The sequence below is a fragment of the Phalacrocorax carbo genome, chromosome 3, assembly GCF_963921805.1.
Source record: "Phalacrocorax carbo chromosome 3, bPhaCar2.1, whole genome shotgun sequence".
NCBI lineage: Eukaryota > Metazoa > Chordata > Aves > Suliformes > Phalacrocoracidae > Phalacrocorax > Phalacrocorax carbo.
Window position 1 is genome coordinate 128532095 of NC_087515.1, and position 21554 is coordinate 128553648.

The 21554-nt window shown below is 53.2% G+C and overlaps 1 protein-coding gene across 4 annotated transcripts in view; it reads left to right on the forward strand.

Annotated features, from left to right (window-relative positions):
- The window catches only part of OTOF (otoferlin), a 111737-nt gene that overhangs the window by 21957 nt on the left and 68226 nt on the right, over window positions 1-21554 (forward strand). For all 4 annotated transcript variants that reach the window (XM_064448387.1, XM_064448388.1, XM_064448389.1 and 1 more), the window contains exon 4: window positions 17189-17288. In XM_064448387.1, the coding sequence (XP_064304457.1) occupies window positions 17189-17288 (100 nt within the window). The remainder of the gene's footprint in view (window positions 1-17188; window positions 17289-21554) is intronic.

Genomic DNA, 21554 nt, shown 5'->3' on the forward strand with positions numbered 1-21554 from the left:
CAATTAAGAGACCAAGCACAGCGTGCTCTCCTTGCTGCCGCCTTTGCTTTGGGCCACCGGAGCAGCCCAGCCCAGGAAAGGAGCTGGGATCAGAAAGCCCCTTCAGCAAACGCCAAACAAGACATCTCCCCTGGGAAGCAGAATCCCAAGGGGGGCTTCATCTCCTCTCACTGCATTGCAGGTGTCCAGTGGGAATCTGGGCTCAGCTCAGGTCCCCAAGGTCCCCAAGTGCCCTTGAGTATCCAGCTTCTGGAAGGACCTGTGTCTCCTGTAGATCCAAAATTCTACCTGCCAGCCCCGTGTTTGTCTCAGACATCCCACGACACGTGTGTGGCAACAGGTACTCATGTTTAGGTGATGGCTGGAGAGGGGTCTGGGAGAGCCAGGAGCAGCAAGGTATGCCCTGCCCCAGGGCGACGCGCTTTGGGCACAAGGAACTGAGGACTGGCTGTGGTTGAAGGGTGGCCTGAAAAGGCTGAAGTTCCCTGAAGGAGAAGACAACAAGGACCCCAAAAGAGGCAATGACAGGAGAGCCTTAGTCCAACCCTGAGAGCTGCCTACGGATGGAGGAAAGACTATCTTTCAGACCTGAGCATCCACGGCAGGAATCAACCTGCAGAATAGAGTACTTCAAGTCATAAATATAAAGGAAATATCTGGGGATTTCTGTTCAGACTCACAGCATTTCTCCTGCTGGCTAAGAAATGTCTACACCAGGATATTCGTCCCAAGGCCCAGCCAATGAACCTGGTCCCAGCCCTGCCCTGGGCAGCTGGTGCTGAGCACCTCCTGCAAGGAAATGCAGGGAATCTGTGATAGAAAAGAAAAAAAATTAAGCCCCAGGTCACAAGTCAGTGCTGTGGCTACAGCCCCATCCTCCCTGCACGAAAATGAATTGTAGGAGGACAGACAGACATAAATTTTAGAGAGGAGGGAGGAGAGTGGGGAGAAGCAGAGCCCTGGCACTGGGGTTTGGAAAGGCGAGCCGTGGTCTCTGTGAATAATTCACATCCAGCTGATTAGCCTTATTTATCAAAGCCCCAGATAAAGGCACGACACCTGATGCAGGTCCCCCTGAATAATGGAGGGGGCCAGTGCCGAGACGCGGCTGTGTGGCTCATTGGGTTGCTTTGTTTCCTGCCTCCGTGGCCATCGGAGTGCAGCTAATTAGCTGGTAAGCTAATCCTTTCCTGGCCCAGCCAGATGCCTCAGCCTCCTCCCAGCAGCTGATTCCGCGTCGGCTCCCAGGGGCTGTGGTCTCTGGTGGGTCTCAGCTCTGGGACGGTGGCTGTCACTGGGGGCTGTTCCCCAGGGCACCGTGTGTCTGAGTGCCCAAAGAAAGGGGGAGATAGTTCATGAGGATGGCTCAAATGGGTCAGACCAGCAGTGCAGCCAGCCCAGAAACCTGTCTCCAGGTTATACGCCTACGGGGTAGGGATCCCCAGGCTGGGAAACTCTCCTGTCCACCCAAACCACCCCAGGGATGCCCTGACCCAGTGCGGGTGGGTGAGGGGCAGTGCCACATTCTGCCCGTGGCTAATTTACTAGTGTAGAAGCAGGCTGAAAATGCTCCATACAAGAGAAGGACCAATAACCATGAGTCCTACACACCCATCCTGCAGACGTGAGCTGCTTCAGCCGATGCCACGCATCCCATCCCGGAAAGCAGATGGTAAAGCCAAATAACTGCTGCGTGGTGGGATGACCTGGGTAGAAACCGAGTTCCTACTGGAAGTCAGTTCATCCCTGTCCTTGATTCCTGGAGCTGGTTTGTTTTCCTCTATGTCACTCCTGGAGGTGGTTTGAGGAGCGGCTGAGGGGGCTGGGGGGGTTTAGCCTGGAGAAGGGGGGGCTGAGGGGAGCCCTTCTCGCTCTCTGCAGCTGCCTGAGAGGGGCTGGAGTGAGGGGGGGGCTGGTCTCTGCTCCCAAGTCACCAGTGACAGGACGAGAGGAACCGGCCCCAGGCTGCGTCAGGGCAGGGTTAGGTTGGGTGTGAGGGAAAATGCCTTCCCTGCCAGAGGGGTCAGGCCCTGGCACAGGCTGCCCAGAGAGGTGGGGGCGTCACCGTCCCTGGGGGGGTTCAAACACCGTGCAGCCGTGGCACTTGGGGCCATGGTTTAGGAGGCCTGGGGGTGTTGGGTTGGGGGTTGGACTTGATGATCCCAGAGGTCTTTTCCAACCTAAATGAGTCTATGATTCTTTCTTTTCTGGTCCGTTGGGGAGACCTACAAAATACCTTCAAGACAGGTAAAAATTCATAGCATGTGGTCCCACAGTGAAGGGCCCTGGGAGGGGGAATATGCGGGAGGCAAGCACATGATGTGAGGTCCCAGATGTGGATTTGAGTGGGTCTGAGCAGCAGAAGACACTGGGACACGTGTGAGTGATGTGGCATGGAAGACCACATGCACAGGAGAGGCAGAGATACAAGAAGCAGGTGGAGGCAGCAGCTGGGGCAGCATGCCATGCTGGTGGGGCATCAGAGAGGATGGCTGTGTGGTCCAGTGGCCACAGAGCATCATCCCTGAGGCAGAAGGTCTGGTTCCTGCTGCTGCTCCCATCCCTGACCTGCTGGGACAGCCTGGACAAACCTCTTCTGGGCCACATGTTTTCCTTGTGCATAAACCGAGGACAATACCAGTCAGCGACCACATCCCTTAAGGATGAGGAAGGATGCACAAAACCTAAGAGCTTCTGCTTTGAGGTGGCTTGTTTTCCTCTATGTCACTTGTTTCCTCTCCGGGGCGAGAAGCAGTAACTGGATCTGGCCAGAGGCTGAAAGCCATGTTACAAACCCGTCGGCTCCGGGCGATGCAGGGGTGGGGGCACAGATAACATCCCCCTGCAGAAAACCGATATCCACGGGGAAGAGGCAGGAGCTGGCTCTCCTTGCCTGACAGGGAGACAAAGAGAAGAATACCAAAGGCTTTTAATACAGCACTGTGCTCTCCGGGATAAAAATAGGGCTTTGTTCTCTCCTTTGTAGTCTGGCTTCTCCAGCAATTAAGATCTTTGCAGAATTCAAGTCTTTTGTAGGAAACTGCCTTCATCCTGCAGAAACCAGGGTGCTCACCGTTTCATCCGCAGAAAATGATCTGCTGCAGCGTCACTGTAGAAAGAGTATAATGGAAAAAATGATTAAGTCTGGTGCGGTAGGTTTCCCCTCCTGCGTGAGTGCCCTCCCCATGCAGAGCAGCGCTCAGGCTCCAGGCAGGAAGGCGGCTGCAAGGGCTGCGTTTTGCAAACCAGAAGGTGCCGTGGTTTCCTTGAAACGGTGCTTGGACCACAGCTGGGCAAGCCTTTCTGCTTCCTTAAACATTGCAGAGGTCGGAGCTGCAGCCCTTGGAGGTTAAGTTCTCCCCAGTTTCGTCCCTCTCAGTGTGGAAGATCCCAGGGACACCCTGAGGTTGCACCCAGGGCTCTGCATCTGACTCACCGGACCACTGGGTGAGTGATGCTCCTGCTGCGCACGTCAAGATGTTAGTTCTGTCCAGAGAAAGACAGAAAGCAATTAAATCTCTATGAATACGCCTAAGTACGCCTGTAACCCAGGCAAAGTGTTTGCGTAAGATCGCGACACGCCGGCCTCGTGCTTGGCTTGCCTTTGTCTCAGTCCGAAACGTTTTAGAGTCCCTTCTTAATCTCACCAATAAGACAAAAAAAATTCATATGGGAAGCTCGTCGGGATTTGGGGGCCACCTGCACAATTTAGGGCTTATGTTTGTAATTTTCATATGTGATTCAGATCCTCAAACTTTATTGTGTGAAATCCAGACCAGGCAGGTCTCTCAGAGGGAATCTTATGCCCGTTTTAGTAGTTGGGAGCAATCCAGTAACCTTGATCACCCGAACATCATTAAAAAAAGCTTTTCCACTAATCCTTTCAGCACTGGAAACACAGAAAGTTGCTTTCCAAGGCTGCCTCAGGCTGTCTTCGCAACAAGCTGTTGGTTGTGAGAGTCCTTTGGTTTTGCATTATTCAACTGTGCAGGATCAAAAAGGATCCAATAGAACAGACAAAAGCTCTGGAACAGCTTTATATGAGGAACTACAAATTAAATTAGTCCAGTTCAAAACAGAATGAATAGCCACAGGGTTAAACTGGGGAGGTAGCAGTTATTCATTACCTGTTTCAGTAGAAAAACTTGGAAGGCTTGAAAATGAAGATGGCGGGAGCAGGCTCAGGATGAAGTGGGTCTTCAGGTGATGCTGGGTGGGCTGTGGAGAGCCCTGCCACGAGATCTGGTGGGTACTGAGAGTTTACAGGTTCAAAACTGGATTTGACATCTTCATGGAAGAAAAATCTGCGTGAGTTTATTGGACACAGAGATATTCCCTCTGGCCCCAAGAGTCCTAAGGTGGACATCTTACATAGGCCAGAAGACTCATACTTGGGATGACAAGGTTTGGCGAGCTGTGGTGCTTCCTGATGGACCTGGGTTACCATTCCGAACGGATTTGTCCTCTTCGGAGCCCAGGCTCCCCCATCCTCCTGATCCATGGGCTGCACCCTTTCTTTTCATGCCTTTTCATAAACTAACATCTTTTTTTCTCCTCCATTTTCCATTGCACTTCCTGAACTATGGGATTATTCACCTCAGAAGAAGGTCCTAGTCCAACTGCTTTTCCAGCTGATCCACAATGGGCATGGTGGGGATCTGGCCAGTGAGCAGGGTCTCCTCTCACATGCCCCTCCCCAAAGTAGGGTGCGTGCCGAGTGCTCCAGAGCCTGAGGTTCCTAAAGCTCAGCTTGTCTTCCTTGGCCTTAGGGCTGGTGTCTGTGGTACACCTACGGCTGCCTGGTCCACAAGCAGAGGCATCATCTACCTGAAACCTTCCTGCTGCACGAAGCCCCTTGCAATGGGACGGCTGCAGCACGCAAGTCTGAAGTCTCACGAAGACTTTCTAGCATCAGCTTCCATGGAAGGTAGAAGGTAGATGGACAGGGTGTGCTTGGTTGTGACCTGAAAGGACCGATGTCACCAGGGGCAGGAACCTGGAAAGGTAGAAGTTTCCGTAGCATGTCAGAGATGCAAGTTAATCAGCCGAGATGTCTACAGGGGTATCAGCTCAGCCCTTCTGCAAGTGATACCGTGTCGTACACGTTGTCCAGTTTTGCAGGCAAGGCTGGCACGTGAAAAAAAAGAGCTGAAATGCTGAGGCCCGTGGAGGAGGGAAGCCGCAGAGACAGAGGTGAGCGGAGTCCAGACTTCCCAGGAGGGGCTGCAAATCGTCTTGCCTCGCCAAGAGCCAGAGTAAAGCGAGCAGGGGAGAAGGCAGCCGGGGCGGCTGGCGCAGCTCAAGCTGGGCACGGCCAGCAAGTGATAATGTGGCTTGTGTAGTGCAGGCTGCGCAGAAGAAGAGGTTTGAGCCCTTTCTTTCATGTTTTATTACCTCCTGAGGCAGGCGAGATGTTTGGCTACTATAGGAAATGATACTTTGCTGGCTTTCAAACCCTTTTCTTTTTGTAACGCTAGAAATTCAGATCCTCTGCCGGAAGGTCTGGAGGAGTTTGTGTCTGAGCGCTTTCAAGGGCAGACCTTCCTCCTCTGGACTGGTCCCCACCAAACTCATTTTGCATCACCAGGAAAACACATTTCATTAAGATCTCCAGCAGCAACAGGACAATTCCCACCTCCCCGCTTTGGCTGCCTCTAGCCTGGGCAGGGGGTTTACGTCCAATAGTCAGCAGAGCAAGACCAGAACCCCCCACGGGCATTTTCCCCAAATCAGATACATCTAAGGCATCTGGGATGGATTTGTGTCGAGCTGGGACAGTGTCCACTTGGGCACAGAGAGCTCAGGGGCTGCAGGTGAACTGCAGGACAGCTACGAGTAGGTGGGATGGAGCCTTCCCCAGGGAGAGAGGAAAATGAGCAAACCCTGATGATTTTAAACTGCATCAGGGTTTTTCACTTTTTGGGGTTTTGTTTGGTTTTAACATATTCTTGGTCATTGAGCAAAGTCTATTTTAGAGAAAGGGAGTCTTTGAAGATTCCTCAGCTTTATATGTAAGTTTTAAAAGCACACAGAGCACAGATGGGCTTCCCACAAACCCCAGCAAAGGCTAGATCTGATATCCCTGGGCAACTTGGGTGTCTGGAAAAGGGAAAAAAGGAGACGAGAGCACTTGTTATTCTTTATGCAAAGACACAAATACGCCTGTCCTGACACCATATTTTTTTACATCTAGGGTAGATTTAAAATGATCTCTGGGCAGGGTCTTGAGCCCAAAGTCCTTCTTGGAGGCAACCTGAGACACTCAGAGCTAGCTGCCTTGGCAGCTCTGTCTCCAGGGTGGAGCAAAGCCCTACCAGCAGGAGGTGGCCGTGGAGAAGGCTTGTGTGGCAGAACCATGCAAAGGGGATCGCTGAGCCTCTGCCCCGGACTCACCGTGGTCCAGCCCTGCCCACAGCCCCACGACGATGTGCCAAACATGACTCGGTTTGCCACGTGGAGGTCGGCTGTGCCTTTCCTCTTTGCCCTGGCATGTCCCATCCCTCTCGCCTCGCAGAGTTCACGCGTGCTGAGCGTTATGACTCAAAGCCCTCCCTGTTTCTTCAGACCTGGGTTGGTAAAATGGCCCTTCATGGGTTAGTTTTTTCCACATAGCTCTAGATTCATGCAAACCCAAGCCCTCCTCTGCTTAAGAAGTTGAAAAAAGTTGAAAAAAGTTATTTTTTTCTAGCCATGGTAGCATTTTCTAGTGTTATAATTCCTCTGCCTCCCAGCACGTGAGGATGCCTGTGCTGGGACATGCACCAGGGGCTAAGCTGTGGCCAGCTTGCCTCCAAGAAAGGTTTGTTTGCTGTAGGACCATCTTACTTCGCACCAGCAACCCACAGCAGTGGCTGTCCTTTAGCTCTGTGATGCCTTGCAACCAGGCAGGACTGACTGCGAGACCAGAGATGTGCGAGGGGGACAAAAATGGGTGATGGGAAACCAGGGAGCTGCTCTGGTGAGCAGCTGGGTGGGTCTGTTTGGTCTGTAAAGCTCACCGGGGTACCTGGGGGGAAAGGCAGTGGCTCTCCGGGAGCTAAGGCTGGAAAAGCAGAAAGTAAATGAGCTGAAAGGGAGCTGCTGTTGGATACCTGGGGGGTCTGACTGTACGTTTGGAAGCTGCAGCGCTTGCGTTTATGTACAAACTGGTGTTTGGGCAATGCTGATAAATGCAAACCATCTCCTCCCGCAGCTTATGCGATGAATGCCCTGGAGCTTGGACCAAAATGAAGAGCCTTTTTCACTGTCTAGCCAAATCGCAGCTTCATCTGTAATCATCTGACTCTTCAAGTTAAAGCTTCCTAAATCACTTCCCTCCTAATTACCCCCTTTGCACCCGGCCTGTGCGATAGGCAAGTCAGAGCTTACACTTGCAATCTCACGTAATTATTATTGTTTTGTTAACGTTCGGATAACCTGGTGAAATGTAGGGCACAACAGCAGTTCCAGCTCAGCAGCCTCCAGGTATTAAAAGTTGCTTCAGTGAATTAACTTTGGGGTTTTTTTAGGAAACTCTCACAAAAATTCTCATTAAATATAAATTGATTTTCTTTTCACCCTGCAAGACAAGTGGAATAGCAATAATGAGTGCCAGTCAGCCCTGTCGTATTGAAATATATCCCGTCAGGTAACTCATTTGGGATGAGATTACAGATCTGGTTGCTAAAGTGGTAATTTGAGTATACTTAGACTTTTGCACCGTGTTTGATTTGGTGTCACGCAATATTTTGATTAAGAAATGAAAATTTGACATGGCGGGTGCTGAAGGTGTTACACACGTGAGCGGTGCTCGGCAGGGATTCGTCACCGAGGATGCTGGCAGCCGGCGGAGCCCTGCGGGGACCAGATCTTGTCGTAGAGCGTTTCCCCGCGTGCAGGGAGTGGTTATGCTTAGCTGCGCGGGCAAGGACGCCGAGCACGGGGCAGCTACGTCTAGGGAAGCTGGCAGGGAGCTGCTGCGATTGCTTGGAAGCCCAAGAATAACAGCGTGTGTGCTTCAGTGTGGTCTGAAAAAAAAATGTGTCTAGTTTCAGAGCCTAGGTTCAGAAAGGTGCTGGAAGAGTGGGGTTGACTAGAGGGGAGCAGCCAGACTCATTAAAACCTTAGCAGATCTGCCTACCCTCAGCTCAAGGAAGGCCTTGAGGGGCTGGAGCGTGTCCAGAGAAGGGCAGCGGGGCTGGGGCAGGGTCCGGAGCACAAGTGTGCTGGGGGGCGGCTGAGGGGGCTGGGGGGGTTTAGCCTGGAGAAGAGGGGGCTGAGGGGAGCCCTTCTCGCTCTCTGCAGCTGCCTGAGAGGGGCTGGAGTGAGGGGGGGGCTGGTCTCTGCTCCCAAGTCACCAGTGATGGGACGAGAGGGAACGGCCCCAGGCTATGTCAGGGGAGGGTTAGGTTGGGTGTGAGGGAAAATGCCTTCCCTGCCAGAGGGGTCAGGCCCTGGCACAGGCTGCCCAGAGAGGTGGGGGAGTCACCGTCCCTGGGGGGGTTCAAACACCGTGCAGCCGTGGCACTTGGGGCCATGGTTTAGGAGGCCTGGGGGTGTTGGGTTGGGGGTTGGCCTTGATGATCCTGGAGGTCTTTTCCAACCTTAATGATTCCATGATTCTATATCCTGAAGTCATCAGCAACTCCATCTGTTTGGTTTATTGGTAAGGAAAGGAAGAGGTGGCCTGATCACAGACCAAGAAGTGGGGATTTGGTGGCTCTTGGAGACGACCAGTCCGCAAGGGTTCATCATCTCAGCAGATTTTAGCTGAGTAGGGCTGAGCCATGCGGTCGTTTAAGCCCCATTAATGGTCCAAAAGATCAGCATCTCCCACAATCACTTCTCTGAGCAGCCCAGGCATTGGTCATGTCCCTGTGCTGTCTGTTTTGCGTTGCAGAAACTCTTTAATTCAGGGCAAAGTGTGCACGGGGCAGCCGTTTGGGAGAACTGCTCTCCCTCCCCACCATGCTTCCAGGTTGGAGGCTGTGCACTGCGCAGACATCGCCAGGGTCCTTTTCTGTCCCAAGCCCTCAGCTGGGTTGGCCACTGCCAGGCGGGGAAGCTCTCCTCTCCAAACCACGCTGGGGCCGCCCAGCCCCGGGTAACCCCTGCCCCTGCATCCCTGAGATGGGTTGGGGAGGATGCATTGGCCTGGCCAGCCCTGGCAGGCAGCATCCCAGTGTGGATGGGCACGGGACAGGGCCCAGGCAGCACTTAATTCCCTAATTTAGATGGAGCCAACAACTCCAAGTAGTTCAGGAGCAGGAGACCAGCTGTCCCTGAGGTCTTTACTGTAAGTGCAAGTTGGATCCTCCCTTGGGCAGTTGAGCCTTCGTTCCACTCTCTTGGGCTCTTGCAGGCCTGGCAATGGGTTAAAAGCTGTGGCATCCCCCTACTTTCCCACCCTACCATGTGAGGGGTGTCCGGAGGTGGGGGCCAAACCAGGACAGAGATGCCATGATTTGCTTTTTGTCACTTCCCGGGATCTGACGATGGCTGGATGGAGATGCCACCACCCTACCAGAGGCTCACCCTGGGTGCAGGAGCCCAGGGAGCAAACAGTATCCAAGTGACACTAGTAGAGAAGATGGGACAGGACTTGATGGGCTGAAGGATGCTCTTAGCAAAGCCAGGTGAAGGTGCACATCTTGGCCTCAGAGCCCTTGCTCGGAGGGAATGGGCACTTCAGTGCTGGCAGTGCCTGGTGGGCTTCACTCTCCCCCCAGCCACTGTCTCTCCTGAACTGCACCAGGCACACAGATGGCTTCGCTGAAAGAATGTGCCGCACGGGCAAAGAGCAAAGCGGGTCGTGGGGCGCGCAGCAGCCCCAGGCTGCCCTGGTGTAAGGCTTGGTGCAAGCTCTAAGCACCGAACCAGCCAGCCTGGGTTTGACACAAGAGATGTTCCTACAGTCTGATAAAATTACGAGTGACCCAGAAAAAGTCCCTCTCTTTCCATCAGCAGAAATGCCAGGGAAGGGAGCGGGGCACAATGATGAATTATGAAACACTTGGAAATAAAAGGCTGTGTAGACAAGTGCTGAATATTTCATTCCCTTTTGCTTGGCTCTTGCCTGCCAGGGGAAGTGGGCTGGGAGGGGTCCGAAGGAGCCCGTTATCCCCACCCTAAGGGAGATGCATCTTCCCAATAATTCACACGCTTGCAGATGAGCCGGTGCGAGGTCAGCGAGCAGCGCTGGGGAGTGCAGAAGCACACAGGTCAGGCTGAAAGGGTTGCAAAGATGTGCTAAGAGGATGGTGAAAGGGTATCTCACCATCTTAGGAGGGGGGGAGCATCTGCTCTTTGCCTGTTGCCGCCATCCAGGTGTGGCTAGGGAAAAGCTGTCACAGGGCTAGGGCTGGCTCTGACATACCTGCTCTTATACGCTCCCGTGGTAGCAACAGCCTGCGCTTCCGAGCACTCACAGGCAGTGTGCGCTTTCGACTGTAGCTTGGCTGGGGAAAGCATCAACGTGCTGGAGATGGACATGTTGCTCCAGCCTCTGAGCTTCTCTCGGGTGACCTTGCTGCAGACAGAGGCAGCACCGCAGCAGGTCACAGAAGGAGGATGTGCCAGGAAAGTCTGTTTCGGGGGTCAGGAGGGGCCCCTGGCTCTGTGCTGCAGCTGGGGCACGTGCTCTCCTGATGGGTACCTCTGCCTGCAACATCCCTGCTGCCCTGTTCTCATGCTGCCTGGCTCTGGGGTCTTGCCCATCAGCCCCAGCTCCCCCCATCACAGAATCCCAGACTGGTGGGGGCTGGAAGGGCCCTCTGGAGCTCACCCCGTCCCACCCCTGCTGGAGCAGGCACCCCCAGAGCAGGGGCACAGGGCCGCGTCCAGGCGGGGGGTGAATGTCTCCAGGGAAGGGACCCCACAGCCTCTCTGGGCAGCCTGTGCCCCTGCTCTGGCACCCGCACAGGGAAGGGGTTTGTCCTCATGTTCAGGGGGAGCTTCCCGTGTTCCAGCTTGTGCCCGTGGCCCCTTGGCCTGGCGTTGGGCACCACTGAAAAGATCCCGGCCCATCCCCCTGACACCCACCCTTCAGATATTTATAGGTATTGATGAGATCCCCCCTCAGCCTTCTCTTCTCCAGGCTGAACAAGCCCAGGTCTCCCAGCCTTTCCTCACGAGGGAGATGCTCCAGCCCCTGATCCCCTTGGCAGCTCTGCCCTGGCCTTGCTCCAGCAGTTCCCTGCCCTTCTTGCACTGGGGGGCCCAGAACTGGCCGCAGCCCCCCAGATGTGGCCTCACTGGGGCAGAGCAGAGGGGGAGGAGAACCTCCCTCGCCCTGCTGCCCACACGCCTTTCCATGCCCCCCAGGACACCGCTGGCCCCCTTGGCCCCAAGGGCCCGGTGCTGGCTCAGGGTCCCCTCGCTGCCCCCCAGCACCCCCAGGGCCTCTCAGCAGAGCCGCTCTCCAGCAGGTCCCCCCCAGCCTGTGCTGGTGCGGGGGGCTGTTCCTCCCCAGGGGCAGGGCCTGGCACTGGCTCTGGTTGAATTCCCTGAGGCTCCCCTGGGCCCAGCTCTCCAGCCTGGCCAGCTCTCGCTGGGTGCCAGCACAGCCTCTGGTGCATCAGCCGCCCCTCCCAGCTCGGTACCATCAGCGAATATACCCCCATCCCACAGCCATGCTCCTGAGCAAGCACAAAATGCCTCTTGACGATGTTTGCACCCTGTTGTCTCCTGGAGGGGGTTTTCCCACTCTCCTTGGTACTTGCTTTGACAGGGCCAGACCCAGATGCTCCCAGGGAGAACCACCGCTGGGGTGTGTGGCTGCAGCCATGCCATAACGCCCTGAGCAACTCTCATACCCCTCCTAGCAAGGCCGCAACTGGTCTTACTGTTAAAGATTGAAGCAAAGAAGGCATTAAGTTCCTCAGCCTTTTCCTCAGACTCGGTCACTTTTTTCCCCCAGCACCCAATAAAGGATGGAAATTCTCCTTAGCCCTCCTTTCGTTGCTAATGTATTTATAGAGACATTTTTTAATTGTCTTTTATGGCAGTATCCAGATTAAGTTCTAGCTGGGCTTTGGCCCTTCTAATTCTTTTCCCTGCATAACCTCACAAAATCCTTGAGGTCATCCTGGCTTGCCTGCTCCTTCTTCCAATGGTCATAAAGTCTCCTTTTTTCCTGAGTTCCAGCCAAAGTTCTTTGCTCATCCAGGCCAATCTTCTTCCCCACCAGCTCATCTTTCGGCACATGAGGACGGCCTGCTCCTGCACCTTTACAACTTCCTTCTTGAAGAATATCCAAGCTTCCTGGACTCCTTTGCCCTTCAGGGCTGTCAGCCAGTCTCCTACACAGGCCAAAGTCTGCCCTCTGGCAGTCCAAGGTAGCAGATCTGCTGACCCCCTTCCTTCTCCAAGAATCAGAAACTCTATCATTTTGTGATTGCTATGCCCAAGACGGCCTCCAACCATCACATCACCCACAAGTCCTCCTCTGTTCACAAACAACTCGTTGCAAAGTCTTGTCATGACTCATAAAAGACTTCAGTTGCGTCCTCGGTGGGGTCAATACCGCCAGCCGTCAGCTGAAACTACCACCACCACCATAAATGAACCCTCAGCTGAGCAGTGCCAGGAGCATGCAACCTGCAGGGGGGAGAGGTGGAGGGAGCAGGGCTTGGTTGGTCTGGTGGAGAGGACACCAAGGGACCACCTGACAGCAGCCTGCAACTACTTGAAGGGGAGTTACAGAGATAACAGTAGTGACAGATGAAAAACAAGGAGCAACAGGCACAGACTGTGGATTGGGAGGTTCAGGTTGGATATCAGGAAAATATTCTTCCCCAGGAGGGTGGTGCAGCCTTAAAAAGTCAGTGAAGAGGTGGGGGATCTCCATCCATGGAGGTTTTTGAGGCTTGGATAGATGAAGCCATGGCCAAACTCTAGATGTAGAGTGGGTGATGGTCTTGCTCAGTGCAGGAGGTCCCTTCCACACAACGGGTCTGTGATTCAGACGTACTGGCCCTCGAAAAAAAAGCTCTGAGCTGGGCTGCGAGATCCCTCGGGAAATATTTCAGCCCTGCGCTGATTCGTCGCTAAAGCAGCAGCTGTGGGCACTGGGCTGCCGGAGATTTCAGGCAGGAAGCCAAGAGGTGTTCAGGGAGTGAGAAGTGGGTACGGGCACATTCCTACCCCCTGCAATTGCAAAATAAGGCAAGGCAGCTTGAAACCATTTCAGAGAAGCTTCTGCAGCTTAAATAGAAGCCAGAAATGCCCAAAGCTGCCGTGCTGCAGCCTGACTGTTGTCCATCCTCCATCAGCCTGAGGATACTGAAGTAGAAGGTGGATTGCAGTCTCGTGTAAGTCAGGTTTTCTAGAGCACTGAACTGATCAGGAAAACTCAGTTATCCGCCTGAACCTGGCGAACACACTTCTGGTGTCAGACACGTGCTCAGTTTATGGCAGCTAAGCAAGCTACCACAAAACGGCTGAGCTTGGCAGACTCTCCACATACTCATAGCTCACTGCAAAGACAAGCGAAAGCCTAGCTCTTCCTCAGCCCCATAGACATCGTACCGTGACCTTCGTTAAAGGGGCACACCTTGTCTTGAAACCACAGCTCTCCCCTGAGGATAACTCATTAAACCAGGGCTGCTGGGAGGGAGCCTGAGCCCAGGGTAAGTTCTCTGGAGATCAGGCTGGTTCCAGCTCACTTTGCACATCCCATCACGGTAGGAAGGGCGTTTCCCATGGCTGAGAGGTGTTCCCACTTACAGACGCATCTGCCATCCCTGTGTCAGTGCAAGAAGCTTTCTGCTCCTCCATCAGGCCACCCTGGGGCAATATGTACCTGTGAGGCAAAGGTACCTGGGTCCGCCTCGGTGTAAGAAGAGCAGAGAAGCCACCACCACACCTTAGGGCTGTGTGGCATTTCCAAGGGGCTACATTTTTATTTCATTTTATTTCATATTATTTCATTATTTTTGACATTATTTCAATATATTTCATATATTTTTATTTCATATTATTATTGCCATCAGCAAACAGGTTAAATAATACCGACACCTACAAACATATGGAAAAGCAAAAACCGCGCAGTGCGTTACCAGCTGAGCCTGGCAACCTTCACGTAACTTGTAAGCAACTGCACTACAATAACTTGATTTTAGAGCTTAAGCCACAAGAGCATCCCTCCAAAGTGACCTGCCGAAATCGAATCCAGCCATGAGCAGAGGGCAGCCCTCCAGAGCCCTGCAACAGAGTCTGTGCTCAAATCCTGAGAAATAAAGCGCAGATTTCTCTCAGGGAAAAGCAAGAGAGCTGCTGCTTCTGCAAACAGCAAATAACATTATTTCACAAACCCTGAAATCCAGGCTGAAGCAGCAGCCTTTTCGCTCAAGAAACCCATCTCAGAGAAAAAGCAGGTCTCCACGGGAGGCAAGGATGTGTTATTCACTGTGCATGAAGCAATACGAAGCACACAAAGCAAAGGTGTTCGTGTTCCGTGCCCTACATGGCACCTCGGAGATAGGGTTGAAGGAGCTCAGTGCTGGGACCCACCCCTGCTCAGCACACCGGAGCTGAGGAGGGGAGGGAAGGGCCTCATCCTGCACAGCACACCGGGGCAGGTTGGCCACGGCTCTCCTTCGCTCCTGGAGCAAAATGACAGCAGGACCCCTCAGAGGTTTGCTGGAAAGCAGGACCTCCGGACCTCCCTGCTGCTGCAAGCCAGGCAGAGCTAGATGAGCACCAGTAAGGTCATGTTTCAGTTTTCTTCAGGTGGTTTATTGTTATAAATGTGTACAGTGGGATAACTGCACAGCACAGTGTGATTTCTTCAGGGAAATTCCCACGGCAGTAGCGTCTGATCCCCACGCACGCAGGTGTGCGCACAAGGGGACGCAGGGACCCGTGCAAAGAAAGGGTGTTCGGGCAGGGAAAGAAAAAAAGAGGCTTGGCGAGGCAGGACCCAGGCAAGTCAAGCCCCAAAGCCAGTGAAGACCCCAGGGGGCTGAGCAGGGCTGAGCAGACCCCACTCTTCCATCCAGCGTCGTGCTGCACTTCAGAGAGTGCTCCAAAGCATAAGGGGATGGCTCGAGTGCTGGGAAAGACTCTGCCACAGGCTGACCTGGGGCAAATCTGCTAACCCTGCTTTTACCCTGGGTCTCGAGGCTGCCGATGCAGGCGCAGCATCGGGTGCTTGGGTTACACAGGGGCAGGAGAGGAGCCCTCAGCCTCCCACCGCACAGCACGGGGAGTTCTCGTCTGCCTCTCTGAAATCACGTCTCAATAAAGCAGCGTCACAGTAAGCAATGCCTTAAGGTTTGCAAGGAAGTAGTTCAATCAGCAGCAGCTTTCTCGCTGGCCCCAGCCAGCAGAGGACTGCAGATATATTCCTGGTGTGCAGGGTAATATCTTCGCTGTCATCTGGGATCGCGGCCCTGGAGATGACATGCAAGGCAGATGGTGTCAGGCAGCTCCACGTTGACTGTTTCAAGGCTTTTTCCGTGTCGGGAGTCACTTGTTGATTCATAGCTGGCTCTTCTCAGGCTGGGAAGGTCCCTCTGGTACAACAGCAGAACATGAAGAACATAAAGCCACAGCTCTTTGACAAGCCATGAGCTGACAAATAAGTAATGACTTTTATTAGAGGGTGCCAGGCTGCTCCGCTCTCTGCGGTGTCTGTTTGGACCTGTAATTTAACAAAAGTGGATGCTTTTAGTGCAGACTGTGCTGCACTCCCTGGCTGCGAGAGCAGCAGCCTGCAGCGAGCCCTGGCAAGAACCACTAAGAGCAATTAGATGCCTTCATCCCGCTCATCTTGGGGGAGTTTAGGTGGTTTTTAGATGCCCACGGGAGAAACGGCCATGGTGGTTGGAAGGTGTTGTACACCCTCGCCTCAGCATTCATCTCAGCCCATGGTGGGAGTCAGCATGTCCCGGTCGGATGGGAGAGATGTGAGCCCCCCTCGTCTGTTCCTGTGCAGGGTCAGGCAGGCTGCTCGGTGCACCAGTGGTGGTGGGAAACCAACTGGTTTTCCACTGAAGGGAAGACAGGAGTGCTCTGCATCCAGCACAAGAGTGGGAACAACCTGGGAAGGAGGAAATAATGTGTTAAACCATTGCTCTATACCTGCTGTAAATGTCTCCCTTCAGCCACGGGCCCTTTTGGCTCTGGGACATGTGGTCCTGGCTCAGGTGAGCCTGTCACCAACTCCATGAAGTGTGACAAATACACAGGGACTGAACTTTGGCATGCAGCTTGCCCCACACGCTACAGACCACAGCAATAATAGGATCAAGGATGGTAAGATCGTATCGAAGGATGACAGGATAATTCAGACTGGAAGGCATTTCAGGAGATGTCTATTCCAGCCTCGTGCTCAAAGCTTGGTCTACTTGACCTCACACTAGGTGACTCCTGGCTTTTTCCAGCTGGGTATTGAAAGCCCCCAGGATGCAGACAGCCTAACTTCCCTGGGTCCCTGCTGCGTTGCTTGAAGACACCTGGCAGGCTGGGAGTGGGCTGGGACAAGGACACGAGCCTTCAGGCATCGGTTACGATTAGACCTCCATTAGCAGAAGGGAGTCAGTCGTCTCCTCTGGGCAGCATTCAGACTCACACGCAGCGCCTCCAGACTATGTCCATCCAAGTAAACTAACCGGCATGAGCCCTGTTCTCCAACCCGGCTGGGCCGTTCGACTCATCCCACGCACAGCCAGCCACATCCAAACGGCTCCAGGGACGCCCTGCCGAGGATAACCCCTCCTGGGCGGGTGAATTGGGGTCAGGCATGTTGGCCTGGGACCTCCCCATGGCCTGTGCTGACAACGTCCTGGTGCGGAGGGGTGAGGGACAGCGCCCTCGTCCTTGCTTTGTTCAGTTCTCTAGTGCAGACGTAACTGCAGCCATTCAGGGTGGAAAAGGACAGTTTGGGTTCCCTTAGTTGCACAAGACTGATGGTTCCCAAAGCCTCCTCCTCTTCTCACCCCAACGGTGTTACCCTGAAACGGCTTCTCTCTTGGCTTCTCCTTTGCCCACCGTCTCCACTGAGCTGGGGTCACTGGCTGCAGCTGCCAGAGTCCTTGGCCGCGCTCTGATCCCGCATCTCACATCTACCTCCTCCTAAGGCAAACGGGAAGCAAAAACAGCCACACAACCTCTGGCGACTTGGCCAGGAAAGCCCTTTCCCATTAAAAATGAATGGTGGTGGATGGTCAGCACAGCTCGCCCGACTTCTCTTTTCTTCGCTCCGTAGGCTCGTTGGCACTTTCCGGATGGTCCTGCAAGAGGTGGTGGAGGAAGGGCACGTAGAGGTGACAGACACGCTCATAGACGACAATAACTCAGCCATTCAGGTAGGTCACGCGGAATAAGCCGCCACTGCTGCCCTTCAGTCGTTGGTCTGTCTGTCCGTATTTCCACTGCCCCTGTGGGAACAGAGGAGCCTGTGTTATGCACCTGAGCCCCCGAATCAACCTTACTTCATCTCAGTATTCTTCATCTGAAGGACCAAGGCAGCCGGGACTGTCCTGGGGGCGCACAGCAAAGCCTGGCTATTCTGCACGCCTCAGAAGTTTAGGCTGGGGGCAAAGCAGGAGGGGGTCGGGTTTAACCTGCACACAGACAGGGTGCAATTGCTCGCGGACAGGTCAGAAACAGCCTGAACACGTCCCGGTGCTGGGCACCCGTGGCAGCTCAGAGCACGGTCCTCAGACCCCCGCAGAGACGCTGAGCACACGGTGCCACGCTGAGCTCTGCTCCCAGCGCTCGCCTCCTGCACCCGGGCAATCCCGCGCTGCCTCGGCCATCGGAGTATCAGCTTGTCATGGTTTTAGCTGGGGTAGCTGACACCACTTTAATCCCTGTCAGCGGCACTGGGTGCTCGAAATGCTCGACATTCACAGTATTTGTCTCTGACCTCGGCGCTGCTTTTATCCGACCCCTGTAGCGCACGAGGAATGCCTTGTGCAGCAGCGCACCTGAAGTCCCGCTCTTTACACCCCTCTGGGGAAAATAAGGGCAAGAACCCCCACCCAGCCTGGGTCTGCACCCCCCACCCAGAGCCCCCGATGCCAAGGAACGCGCTCCCTGCCTGCAGAGCGGCTGCTGTGTAACCCGGTGCGTTTCCATCTGCTTAACACATTTCATGGCAGCCGTTTCCCACAGGGGCTGAGTTTTATAACGCACTTGGAAATACAGCTACTTCTGATCTTCTTGGGTATCAAAACCCTGGTGTTTTAATTAAAAAATAAAAACTCAGCTTCCCCATCCCCCCCCTTCTCTTTTCTTATTCCTTTATAAGCTGCTTCCCACACTCAGCATAAAGGAAAAGTGCAATTGCACGTAACCCTCTGTGCTAACAAGTAATTAGCAATGAAAAGGCGAGCGGTTGCATTAGGAGGAGACAGGAGGTGACATCTCCCGTGGGGCTGGAGGGAATGACGCCGATGAAAGCACAAGGGATACAGTCCTGAGGAGGGATTAAAAATGGAGGGGCTGCAGACCCAGGGTGCAAAAATAATTTCAGGGTTGGAGAAAACAGCTCCTGCTGTTCTCTTGGTTTATCAGACTGAGACATCACCCGACTGAAGTCTGTGGGACCCTCCAAAGGAAGAAAATCCCCATATTTTTAAGATCCTTCAGTGTCACAGCAGGGAGAGAGGAAAATCAAGGGATGAAAATTAAATACATGCAACTTCTTAATATCAAAAACTATGGAATTTTTAGAGTGAGCTAACGTAGGACTGAGGAGCGACCTGCAGTGCCTGGCGCCTTGCAGCCTGGCCAGGAGCTGGGGTGGCTGCACAACAGGGCAAAGCAAAGAGTCTGCTCCCCTTTGCCCCTTTCTAAGCCATGTGCTTCTAACTGGAGGCACCTGGAGGAGAAAGGGCCTTCCCCAGCCTGTGCCTGGTGTGCTGGATAACCCGTGCTCGTCACCTCCCCTCTGGGCACCCCACGCCTGCGTCTCCTCTGTGTCCTGGCAGCTCTGCTGGACTTGTTTTAGTTGGTATCCACCGAGTGCTCTGGAAAGTGTAAATACCGACTGCTGCCTATCGCTACAAAATCAGGGCAGCCTGAGCAAGGCAGATTTTACCGGAGTACAGGTCTCTCTTGTCTAAGACAATAAATCCCCCATCTCCTGCACACCACAAGCCGTACGCACACACATGCACAAACCCTGCGTTTCTAGAGCTTGTGGTGAGCAGAAATACCACATCCCTCGATTTCTCCTGCATTTCTGGGGCGTCATCTTAGCCCCAGGTTCCCCCTGTTCAAACCAGAGCTCGGAGGTGAGGGTATGTGTTTGCATTTTGGGCTTTCAGCAGGATTTCGGATCCCTTCTCCCATGCAGTATCCGCTGCAACTTCACGGGCACGGAGACAACTCAGCTTCATAAATTCTCCCTCCAAATTGCCCGCTCCCAGTCTTTGCTCCAGCAAGAGGATAAATTTGGACTGAGGGAGCCTCGAGAAGAAGGAATCCGGAGAGCAAAGCCTGGGACACTTTGCATGGAAAGATGTTAGTGGAAATATAATGCTGGATGTGCAGAATAATCTGTGCTCATCACCTCCTCTGGCAGGCAGGCAGCCCTCCTGGAGAGGTGACCCACTTTCTCCCAGACTTGAAAGATGCTGGTTTCTTTTTCAGTAGGTGCAGGAGTGGACCACAGCCAGTGAGGGCTGTTGCAGGAGGAGAGAGGGACTGAAAAACGATCAGACATGGTGAGGAGGCAGAGGTGGGCATGTATGGAAAGCCGCTGCCCATCAGCTGCGACGGGATAACCGGCCGTCTGCACCCCTCGTCCTTCGAGATGCAAAGAAAAAGGTTTTGCTGGAAGCAACATGTTCTGTGCATTGAGCAAACCTGAAGACAAATCGCGTGCAAGGGTTGCAGAAATCACCTCCAGATTTAGGGAAGAAAGCAATCTCCGCATGTCTCCTGGCGGCAAGCCTCGCCTCTCCCAGCTCCTTAAAACCTGTGATTTTAGAGGCGCGTTTCCTCTGCAAAGGCACCCGAGCAACTCCTGGCGTTGCACCGTGCGCCGCAGGGCTGCACAGGCGCTGCGCGGGCGCGCGGGGTGCTGCGATGCGGCACCGCTCCGTCCTGGCGAGAGGCTGCGCTGGCGCCAGGGATCCCCCCTGCAGGCTGTGCTCCCCGAGGGCCCAGCCCAGCGCAAGCATCCCCCCTCCCAGCCCGCCCTGGGGTGGCCACACGCCGCTGTGAAGCAGCAGCCCCCAGCTCTGGATGAAGGCAGAGGCGCATCTTCGCTGCCGCCGTTACTTGGAAAGCAGTTTCCAGGCATAACTTCATCTTTCTGTAATCAAACACAAAGGAAGGGTTGAAAATTGTTTTCCTTTTTCTGTGCAAAGCATCACCGGCAGCTTCCAGCCAGCCCTAATAACGTTATTGACTTGCCTTAGCAAAGAGATTAAAAGAGCCAGGAATTGTAAAGCCAAGAGGGATATTGCAATCGTGTCATCTGGCCTCCTACATGAGAGGCTCTGGGACGCCTCAGAATTTGTTATTATCTCAAGTGGTGGAAAAAAAAAAATAAAACCAACCAAAAAACCCAACCAAACAAACAAAAAAACCCAAATAAAACAGATTTTAAAATGTCCAGTGACAGAGCAATCCCAGCCCTTCAGTGAATCATTCCACTCATTAATTTTCTTTACTGTTAAACTGAGTTTTGTTTCCAGTGTGAATGTCTCTTGGTTCTAGCTTACACCTACCAATTTCCCTTCAAATAAGTGATGATTTTATTCAGCTCAAACCAAAATGCGTTTATTACACCCATAATTTTTCATTCCTTTTAAAGGGTTTTTAAACCTTTAAATATAGTTTAAAAATGAGATTTCAAAATCAAACTGTACCACGACAGCATTGAGGTGGTTTGAAAATGTGAAAAATTAATGTTTCAACGTGAGTCTTTGTCTCTCCTCTGCCTTTGCTGGTTCTAAACAATCCGAAACAGCTTGGTGAGGTCAGCGCAGTGTGGCAAATCATCCTGATTGACTCAAATTTGTATTTTGCCACACGAAGAATAAAATCAGTCCAACCCTTCCACGAAGCTCCATTTCCAGCTGGGTTTGAGTCACCCCTTAGCTATCACAGAATCCTTCCAGGCCATATCTTGTATTTTCCAGCCTTTCATCACCCCTTTGACAAGCTGTGATTGGAGGCAGTCAGGAGGCTGTGCCTCCTCTTAAACGTATAGATGGAGAAAGGACGATTTTGTAATAAATTTTCCCACTCACTGTTTATTAGCATTTTTATTTTGTTCTGCCTAAAATCAGTTGCCTTCGCATTGAATAAAACTTATAATTTCTCCGTGGAAGCTGAATGGAGGTGGAGAATGGGGTCTGCTTTTGTTTTTGTAGCAGCTGTTTGCCTTTCAAAATAGATATGTTTTTAGCAGAGATATTTTTCTGGCTGCTTTCTCCAAAGCTGTGGTTTTAGAAAGACTTCGGACACCTGGGCAAAGGTAGTGCCGGCAGTTCTTTGCAGCAAGATGAACTTTCACGCATTTGATTGGGTTTTAAATCCAGAGAAAGACTTTTCAGGAAAAAAATATTTGGGAATGCCATCCCTGAATTCGCTGCAGCAGCCTGGTGCAGTCT